This window comes from Bidens hawaiensis, unplaced genomic scaffold, assembly GCF_021521415.1.
Source record: "Bidens hawaiensis isolate Kalapana, Puna unplaced genomic scaffold, B.hawaiensis_p1.1 tig00038218_1, whole genome shotgun sequence".
Taxonomy (NCBI): domain Eukaryota; kingdom Viridiplantae; phylum Streptophyta; class Magnoliopsida; order Asterales; family Asteraceae; genus Bidens; species Bidens hawaiensis.
The window spans coordinates 34,529-45,092 of NW_027496718.1; the positions used below are offsets into that span (position 1 = coordinate 34,529).

Below are 10,564 nucleotides of genomic sequence, written 5' to 3' on the forward strand. Positions count from 1 at the left end.
CCTAATCAAGGTAAGCTCTTGCTGTTAGTTCTTCATACCGGTTAGGTTACAGTTATTTGCACATCTTTTCTGAATATATGTTTTTTGACTTAGCCTTTTAATTCAAATATATTCAGAATACAAAAAAAAAGATTAATTTGTTATAGAATCAGATTGAAAGGCTGTGTTGGGTAAAAGGGCTCATTTGTTTTCACTTTTCAATTTTAACATTCAAAATTTGAAGTACAAATTTGTGTTTCAAGGAGTAAGTTGTAGATATCCCGCATCTTAATAGAGTACATTTCTTTTTTGCATTTGCCCGCCTTTAGTTTTTATAATTCATTATGTTTGGTGTTTGGTGAGCAAATAGATATGTAGGTCTAGACTCACTCCATGTGACTAAAATTGGTTTAAAACTATTCAATTCCGTGTATAGTATGAGGAGAGGGATAGAGAGCTATTGAGAAACCTATGTCATGTTCTTGGAGGTAGATCGGTTAAAAAGTTACTAGAAAAGTCAACTATTTATTATGAAAGTTCATTGAAGGTCCAAAGTATGAGGCTGCCTGTCAATGGGAGATGCAAACACCTAAGTTTTACACGTATGTTTTTATCGACCACATTGTTGTCGGGTATGTTTTTTATCGAGTCAAATGACATAAGTTTTACACGTTCAACTAATTTGAATATTATTATTATTTTCAAATTTACACATTTGTATATACAGGAAGGTATTATTGATTGCCATATCATTCAAACATTTAGCTCAAGATTGATCTGTTATCATACAAGGTATTGAAATTTATAACTCATGCTAATATGTTTTGCCTCTCCACTTCACATGAAAACACCATTACAATTTATACATGATGTAGACTGTTTTGTATGTGGATTTGATGGATTGCCATGGTGGATTGACTAATTAACCTTTTTAATGGCTACAATGGACTTGAAAGTTAAATTAGCTGCATTTAGACAATTTTCTTCTTAGATGCCTCAGATATATACTAGAAAAATAGACAAACTCATAAACATAAGGTGTGTGGATTAAGATGAAACGGCTAACAAATGGAGCATCATGAGAAATATCGAATTTCATCTTAAGATTGCTTCTGATTTCATTTTGTGAACTTATTAGCAAGTTTTTCCTTGGCATTTGTAGGATCAAACATCTTATGTTTGTTTTCACGCATCGCGAAGTGCGCGAGTAAACGTTACCCGGCGCAACGATACTTAACGACAGTGTGCACGGTTCGGTTCAGTTTGATTATTACTATTAACTCTAAAAGCCAAACTTGAAAGTTGTTTCACGCAAAGATTAACTGGATACCAAGGGCAGTTTGGGCATTTACTGAAAATCTCGTGTATTATGTTTGTGAACCAGAATATGCGGGAGAGGTATGTCGAGGAGACACTGAACAGTGGTTCTTTTTCATTCCGAGGCAAGAAAAAGAAGCGCAAGAAGGTTGACCATCCCGCCTCACGAGTTCTGGCTTCTGGAAAGCTGCTGGCTTGCCAAACATCGAAAAAACAGGTGTGGTTTTCATAAGAATTTGGTTTCAACTAGGCATTGTGAACTTGTAGCAAAAGGTTACTTTTTGGTTGCATTTGGAATACGAAAACGGAAGACCTAAGAGACAGGAGGTATGTTTGATGTTTGTTAGTGTTAAGACTTGAGTGTATATTATAATCTTAAGATAGTTTCTAATGGTTATTTTTCTTTATCTTGAATTATTATTACTACCTTTAGAAGCATAGTTAGGATATAAATTATCTTTTATACTTATATGTTGTTTGCTGAAACACAACCAGTCGGTCTTTTTTGGTTTTGCTAACTACTGTGGATCCCTTGTGCAGGAGGTAGGGATGCTATTGCCAAGTTCACCGCCACCTAAACCCAAGTGCCAGCTCAGAAGAACAAGCTCGACTTCTTTCTAAAAAGATTTTTTTTAGTATTATTATGTTATTCAGATGTGTTTCCCCTTTTATTAGTTTTCCTTAGGAGACATGGTTATGATTCCTTGTGTTTGCTACTATTGTTTCTTATTTATCTTTCATTGGGCCATGATGGGTTGTGATCGCGATTATTAGAAGACACTTTTTCATGTATGTATTAATTTCTTTAATTGTTATTTGAGTTTTTTGCGAACATGTTCCTTTATTCGTTGATTATGTAGTTGGTGCACCGGAGCAATGTTTTATTGTGACTTCTATTTTGTGAAATGAATCGATTTATCTTGGCATTTGTTGAATTGTGATGGCCCATAATCTTGCTTCGTATGGAAAAACTATTATTATGGTCAACATATAATAACTTTTAATTTTCATCAAACTAAGTAAATATAATAAGATAAAAAAAATAAAAATGAAAGGAATATTAAACAACTTAGCCAAAACCTAATTAACACTACGTTAAAATGATTAAAAACAAAAACCTTAATAAACCCGCATGGCACGCGGGTTAAAAGCTAGTTACTTAATAACTACTTACATTAATTACGAACTAATTTTTTTGGGAAGCTATGGTCAATTTCAATGTAGGGTTATGTCTGGTTCAATTTCGTCTATGATTATTTGTTGCCGGTAGGATAGACTTAAATCAAACTTTTGACTTTTACGCCTAATGATTTTACCATTATTAGTAGTTATTATGCGTATTAGATTGAATTTACTCAAAATATATTTATCATTACTAAACTTTATTAAATAACTGGTATGTATAGTTATATAAAAGTAAAAAAAATTATGGATGTCTAAAACTTCTTTTACTCACTCTTTAAATAGACACACCCCTCTAAAAAGTCACATAATAGAAGGAAAATCACTTAATCATTTATCAAGCATGTTAGAAAAATTTCTAGGAACACTTTCTTGTTGTTGTTCAGCTTGATCTTCATCTTCGTCAATCAAGTCAACATTGGCACGTCTTGGATGCATATAAGGCCGTTTTCATATGGAAGGTATGAGTCACGCGAATGAGTCAAAAAAGAATTGACTCGACACTACTTGAATTGGCATGTTTGGAATCGGTGGAGGTTGAAGATATCATAATAGTATTGTGAATATTGCATATGTTGGTTGGGCGGTTAGTTTGTTGGTTGTCTATTTGGACCTTCGGTCTAATTTGTTTTCGCTTTGTGAACCATCCATTTGAGTTGATATATATATTTTTAGAAAGACAGAAATTTGAATATGAGAATTGAGAAATTGTAAAAAAAAATTGAAGGTAAAATGGTTATTTTTATGTAAAAACGGGTATAATTTTAAATAGTTTTGGCTACATTTTTATTAGTACTTGCATTTTAAATATTATAAGTGTTATCATTACAAAATATTGATTGAAATCATTGTATTTGCAATCCGTTCTGTTTTTATAAATAAGAAATCTATTTTTGTTCCATACATATTGAACAGAAAGCTAAAACTGCCAAACAAATAAAACAACCATGAAGATATTGGAAAAAGACGAACTTGTAAACAGAACAAAAGAATCTCATAAAATAAGAAACATACGGAAAATGAAAATGACAGATTTATTTTTCTATAAGATGGCAAGTAAATGGTAAACATAAAAGTTGCTATACTTAAATAAACCCTTACAAAGAATTTTTAATTCAAAATTAAATTCCAAACCAGTTACTAAGAAAATTTTACTTATTATTATTATTATTATTATTGATCTTCTGTCCAATAACTTGATAGTAATGCTTTAGGATTAAAATTTTTATGATCTTGCGTTTAAACTTGACTCAAATCAAATGAGTTTTCATACGACGATGGTGTGTTCATTAATGATGTTGTTGTCTTTCTACATGAATCAGGTTTAGAAAGTCGAAAATTGATTACTAGGTCGAATAACATGGGGTTGATGGTTGAGGCCATTGCCCATTTACAAAGGGTTTTCACTTTTCACTTAATAGTGAGTTTTCTTTTTAATGTATTTTTCTTGAATGAATAGTCAACATTCCGTTTCATAAAGACATACTTGGCTGCTGAGATAGTTTCAAACGTTGTTAATGACAAATAAGATTTTTATTTTATTGTTTATACATATAATATAATTTGTGTCCCTTTAACAATGTATCTTTCAACCATATAATTATATTATAATCAAGTAAAAAAGTAAAAAGTAACAATAAATAAGTAAATAAATCAACCATCCTAAATTTCAAAGGACACGTTTCCTTCTCCCTCAAGACGACCCTATATATATATATATATACATACACGTCCATCTCTTCCTCCACAATAATAAAACCCTAAATCACTCCTCTGTTGTTCAATCTTTCACACAAATGGAACCCAATGAACAACTTAATCTCCCACCAGGCTTCCGATTCCACCCAACCGACGAAGAACTCATCTCTCACTACCTTTACCCCAAAGTTTCCGATCCAAATTTCGAGTCCAGAGTCATCGGAGAAGTTGATTTGAACAGAGTAGAGCCATGGGAGCTTCCATGTAACTAATTTGTGTTGGATGTATTTGAATTCATCTACCGCTCTGTTTTTTATTTGATCTTCAATAACGGTTATTTGTGTCTAAGGGTGCAATTCTCGAGATCGGATCGGTAAAAGCTCTAAATGAGCTGAGCTTATCGGGTCGAAAAAAATAAAATAAATAAAGCTCGTTTAGTTACCGAGTGCAGCCTCGAGCGTTGTACCTAAAGATCGTTTTAAGTTTTTCAATCGAAATATATGAAAATAATTTAAAATGTAATAAAATTAATTAGTAAATAATAAATAAGCCAAGCTTGAGCTTTATTTACAAAAAAGGCTGGAAACAAGCCAAGCGTCGGCTTATTTACACGCTTATCTGGATCCGATTTGTCGTATGAATTTGCAGAGATGGCGAAAACTTGAAAACGGTTTAATTTTTTCTCAAAATATATAAAATTAAATGAAAATGTTTATAAATAATAACTTATGATAAATAATAAACTAGCTGAGCTCGAGCTTGAAGAAAACGACCCACGATCCTAGCGTGAGATTTAAAGAAAAGAGCTTGAAACAATAGCTCAGCTCGGCTCATTTATATCTCTATCTGGATCCACGCTGTTGTTTGAATTTACAGAGATGGTGAAAATTGGAAATTGTTTTAGGTTTTTCTCAAAATATATTAAATTAATTAAAAATGGATATAAATAATTTAAGTAAATAATAAACTAGTTGAGCTCAAGCTTAGATCGTAAAAAAAGACCCATGAGCCGAGCGCGAGTTTAAAGAGAGGCGCCTAAAAAGACGGCTCGCTAGGGTCATTTACAGAGCCATCTCCGAGAAATTAAATACCTCGGCCGAAACGAAATAAAAAGGCCCGTAGGCCTTAACGAGTAACAAAATGTATAAGCTAATTTTTTCAAATGACGTTTAACATTATTTTTTTATTAAGTTTTTAAACTTAGTTTGGGCTCGATAAATTTAATGGATTATGGAAAAAAAGGCTTTGGGTCTAGTATATTTAAGATGATTAAGATCCATACCTATTTTATATATAAAAAAATATTTAAAACTATATATAAATATATGTTGTTTGAATTTACAGGGTTGGCGAAAATGGGTGAGAAAGAATGGTTCTTCTTCTCCGTTAGAGATCGGAAGTATCCGACGGGATCGAGAACGAACCGAGCCACGCGTGCAGGGTATTGGAAAGCTACGGGGAAAGATAAAGAGATTTCGAAAGAGAAACTGGTCGTGGGGATGAAGAAGACACTGGTTTTCTATAAAGGAAGAGCTCCCAAAGGCGAAAAGACGGATTGGGTGATGCATGAGTATCGATTAGATGCCAAGTTTTCTGCTAATAGTTTACCCAAATCGGCAAAGGTATGAATTGAAGAATATGCTGCATGCTCTGTTTAATACAAAAAAAGTGTTGTTTTGAAGAAGTTGACCAGGGTGTAAATGTGTCGGCCAAGTCAAGTTCTGGCTCGTCGAGGGTCGAGCTCGACCCAATTAGATTAAGGGAGTTTGAGCTCGGGATCGGTTTGTTTAAAACACTATTTTAAAAGTTCGAGCTAGACTTGTTTATTATTTATTAATTTTTTGAAAGACATTTATTAATTATTTAATTGTTTTTATATTATTATTATTATTATTATTATATATTTTTATAATTTTGATTTTTATATAACAAAACATATAAATTTTTTTAAATAATTTTTTGAATTTATATTAATATATTCTTATATATTTATTTTATCATATTTTTATACATAATATTTATTATATAAATATATAGACACTATATCAATAAAAATCTATTTAAAGAACATGCTTGATTAAGCTATCACGTAGTCACATGTTAGCTTGAACTCGATTTTTTAAAGCTTGGGTTTGAACTCGTTTGCTAAATGGGCCTCAATAAAAGCTCAAGCTTGTTTAACCTATGCTCAAATCGAGTTTTTAGTGAGCCAGTCTATTTTAATTACCTTTTTGAACTTGTGGTTTGTAGGGGGAATGGGTGATTAGCAAGGTTTTTGACAAGAGTTCTGGTGGAAAGAAGATACCGATTTCGGGTCTGTCAATGAATAACAATGGAATTATGCCTCCATTAATGGAGGTTTCAAGTTTCGATGGAGGATCAAGAACCGAGAATTCAAACGTGACCTGCTTCTCCGGATCAATGGAAGAACAAAAGCCGAACAATAATGAAGAAATGATGGGCGGTTGGAGCTCGAGTGTGGCTGGGACGGTTGCAAACATCGAGGGTCAGAACTCGACATGGATGCAAGAGCCGTCGATGGTCAAGATCTTGCAGGATGGCAATAACATGAGTCAAAATCTGAAAATTGAAATGGTGGGTGGTCAAGATTATGGTATGAATTTGAGTGGTGAATTTGGTACTGATTACTTTTGGGATTGTTAAGCATTAAGCAATTACTAAAGATGTTGGTTTTAGATTATTATCTTAGATTGATGCAAAGATTTGATATAATCAAAAAGATTATGCCATGTAAATATATATTGCCCTATATGACATACAACTATACAAGTGAGTCTCATGGATTTTGATTGAATTATACATATGTTCTGTTTTTAATTTTATTCTCCCTATAGATTTTTGTTTTTAAATGTTAGCAAGTTATTCTAAACTGGTCCATTAGTATTAGTAGACTTTAGTTCTAACTTCTTCTTTTTTTTAACGGTCAACTAAGTAACGCCGGGTACCCCGTACGCGGCTCCATTGGCTAAAAGTAGCCCGGGCTGGCCACTAGTCCGGACGGACGGAGCCCCTAGCGGTCCACCTGTTGAGGGATTCACCGGATAAAACCCGAACCCCACGCCCGCCAAACGGCACGACAGCGAGGAGCCGGTAAAACCGGGTGAGATCAGGACTCGAACTCTGGCAAGCCAGGGTCATCCCTCATATCTCCCATATAAGTTGGTGGGTAGTGAGGTTTGATCCCCTACCTTTCACTTGTAAATTGAGTACTCTACCATTGAGCCACAACCAACTTATAATTAGTTCTAAACTTCTAACTTCTAACCTAGAAAATAAGTGTATTTAATTTAAGTATTGAATCATTAATTAAAATAAATAAATATTAGAAGACTTTAATTTGTCATTCTATCATGTAAATGTCAAATGTAATAAAATATTATATTGGTAGGCCAACGACCATAAGGTCTGGATGGCCTCATACAACCGATGACATAAGCTGAAAGTTGTGTTGTAACCACTTCCTTTTAGATAATAATAAAAAAATAGCGATACTATGTCATGATGTATCATGTTATTTTATATGTATTTATTTAATACTCGTATGATTTAGTTAAAATTGTTAATCTGCTATCCAAATAAAGTTAATATTATTACCGAGTTATGTAAATTTATGTTTGTGTTGTAATTCTATCATGTAAATGTCAAATGTAATAAAATATTATATTGGTAGGCCAACGACCATGAGGTCTGGATGGCCTCATACAACCGATGACATAAGCTGAGAGTTGTGTTGTAACCACTTCCTTTTAGATAATAATAAAAAAATAGCGATACTATGTCATGATGTATCATGTTATTTTATATGTATTTATTTAATACTCGTATGATTTAGTTAAAATTGTTAATCTGCTATCCAAATAAAGTTAATATTATTACCGAGTTATGTAAATTTATGTTTGTGAAAAATAGCTGATGTGTGATGAATAATATGATTATCTAGATTGTTTACTTACCATACGAAAATCAGTTCATACGAAAAAATTCTTTACGTTAAGAGTAGTTTTGTATATAAAAATCTTATCTTTTTATAAGATATTTATGAATAAACACGGATCTACTCTCCTTGACGGGTCTCAGATCCAATAAGTCCACATGGTAGGATACGGATAACGACCAATACGATATGAACATAATTTCTAAAGTCCAATGACGTGAACCTTCAAAACAGACACCGTGAGCTCGTTACGGGAAGGACAAGATGGGGGGTCTTCCCGTAACTACCCTCCGGCGTGAGAATAAGTACAATTCTGATGAAGATAATGCACTTAAGTAAATAGTGAGAGTATAGTGAGAGTGAATGAATACCTCATGATAGTTGAGAGGGTATTTATAGCCGAAGAGTGTGGGAAGGTGATTGGGCCAGCTGTCCTTCTCAGGAGATGCTCTCGTAACCACCTGGACACGTGTCCTTCTATGATAGGTTCTGTTATACGTTGCATGTGCATGTATAACAACCTGGACACGTGTCCTCATGGGGATAGGACGCTAGACAACCCTGGCCATGTGCACGGTTATAACGGCTTTGCCAGGTGTCCTTTATTCATTAGGCGAGGGATCATGTACTGCCCAAGAAAGTATCTTGGTAAATCTTCCAGAAGGTAGTTAGTTGTTGACAGCTGTCCGGGGCATTACTTCTTGGTCATTTACGCGGACGGATATTCCGTCTTGCGGATGACTTCTGAGGGTGCCAGGATGCTTCCGCATGGGTCATGAGGATGCTTCTTCCTCAAATAACTATGCGGGTGATCTATATGTCCCGCTGGTGCCTTATGAGGGACCTCTGATTGACCCGCGGGTGGTACTTAAGGGTATTTGGGTCTTTTTGGTACCCTACCTCTATAAGCCCCCCAGTCCAGTGTTTCTTCCGCGTGAAATACTTTATGCGGGTGAAAGTTTGGACTTAATATGTATTTGGGGATTTATTTATTCTGCAAATGGATGAGAAATATCTTTCGTTGCTGTGGATAATTATGAAAAAGGACAAGTTGGCCACTCGCAGGCGCGTGGGCAGGTGACGAGACGTGTATGACGTCTGTCACTGTACCCGACTGTACAACTTTTTCTCTTTTTCAAATTTCCCGCGTGACGTGGCGCTTGTCTGTTGGGCGATATTTTCTCTCTCCACTGTTCATATCCCATCACATTAATTGCGATGGGTATAAATAGGAGTAGTTAACTTCTTTTCGAAGTTTTATCGCTCTTGAATCCTGATTATCATTATGCTTTCCCTTTCTGAACCTTTGTTTTTACCACTCGAGTTTTCGTACAACCACTTGTTGCTTTACTAGATCTTACTGTAATGACGACTGTTCAGTCTGAAATTGATGAAATAGAAGTTCAATGGGACCAATCTGAGTACCAAAAGCTTGTTGACACTTATGGTATTTCGCCGGAGTGGGGACCGGAATTCCCCTCTGCCAGATCCATTGCCAGCTTTCCCCCTCCTGCCAAGATGACCGTATATTCTGACTTCTTCGTCTACGGGAATTTCCGTTTTCCCATGACGAAATTTTTCATGAAGGTGCTCAGCGCCTATGGAATCCATTTATCCCAACTGCATCCCCGTGCCGTTATGCGAATTCGACATTACGAATTCGTGTGTACTGCACATGGGATGTTACCCCGAGTTGATCGGTTTCCTGTTTTCTACCGTGTTGCCAATCGCGATGGTTGGTTCACGTGTCAGGGATTCTCCGACAGGGTTCTCGGTTATGAAGTAGAGAAAGGCTCTAAGGACTGGCGGAGCAAATTTTTCTGGATATCTGGGGATGTAGTCCCCAAAGTTATGGTCCGACACCCCGCAACCGAAGCACTCCCGAATGTTACCACGGCTCCTCATGAAGATCAAGAGTGGTTCCGCATCCTTGTATCTGAGCCAACACCAATGCGGGCGCTACCTGAGGAAGCCCTTGTGTGGGCAGGCATGAGTCGTTTATGGCCAACTCCGTATATGGAGCCCATTTTTATCGGTTTGGACAATCGTAAGTTGTTTTCCTTCTTTCGTCTATCAATTGGAGTTCTATGACTAACGTTTTATATTTCTTCCACAGGTCCGGGACCCAAGTTGAATGCGTTATTTGAGGACAGGGGTTGCACTCGGAAAGCATCTGTGATTCCGGGGACAAGCCCGTTCTCGAGAAGTCTAAAGGCAACTTCCTATTCCCAGTAAAGGTGCGTGCTGAACCTATTGTGTCGGACGCTACCTTTGAAACAGGTGTGTATGTCTTGAATCCCCCTCCTCTTACTTTACTTACCTATGAGGGGGTAGTTGTCATTCTATCGTCGAGTGATGATTCATCGTCCTCGGAGGAAGAAAATTCTGACGATGCTTCTGAGATTTCATCTGTCTCGCATTTGTTGGCAGAAC

At 35.6% G+C, this 10,564-nt stretch overlaps 1 protein-coding gene and 1 long non-coding RNA gene across 3 annotated transcripts; both read left to right on the plus strand.

The window, feature by feature from the left end:
• Positions 1–419: 419 nt before the first annotated feature.
• Positions 420–2,298, plus strand: LOC143590237 (uncharacterized). Of its 2 annotated transcripts, XR_013145438.1 has the most exons (4): positions 420–611; positions 1,142–1,235; positions 1,364–1,623; positions 1,837–2,298. It is a non-coding gene; the product is annotated as an uncharacterized LOC143590237 (long non-coding RNA). The 2 variants fall into 2 exon arrangements; XR_013145437.1 differs by having other exon boundaries at positions 1,142–1,623.
• Positions 2,299–4,238: 1,940 nt separating this feature from the next.
• Positions 4,239–6,981, plus strand: LOC143590238 (NAC domain-containing protein 100-like). The gene is made up of 3 exons (XM_077070782.1): positions 4,239–4,440; positions 5,521–5,798; positions 6,427–6,981. Exons 1-3 carry the CDS (start codon positions 4,275–4,277, stop codon positions 6,838–6,840), a joined length of 858 nt encoding a protein of 285 aa, XP_076926897.1. The 5' UTR covers positions 4,239–4,274; the 3' UTR covers positions 6,841–6,981.
• The last annotated feature ends 3,583 nt before the right edge of the window (positions 6,982–10,564 follow it).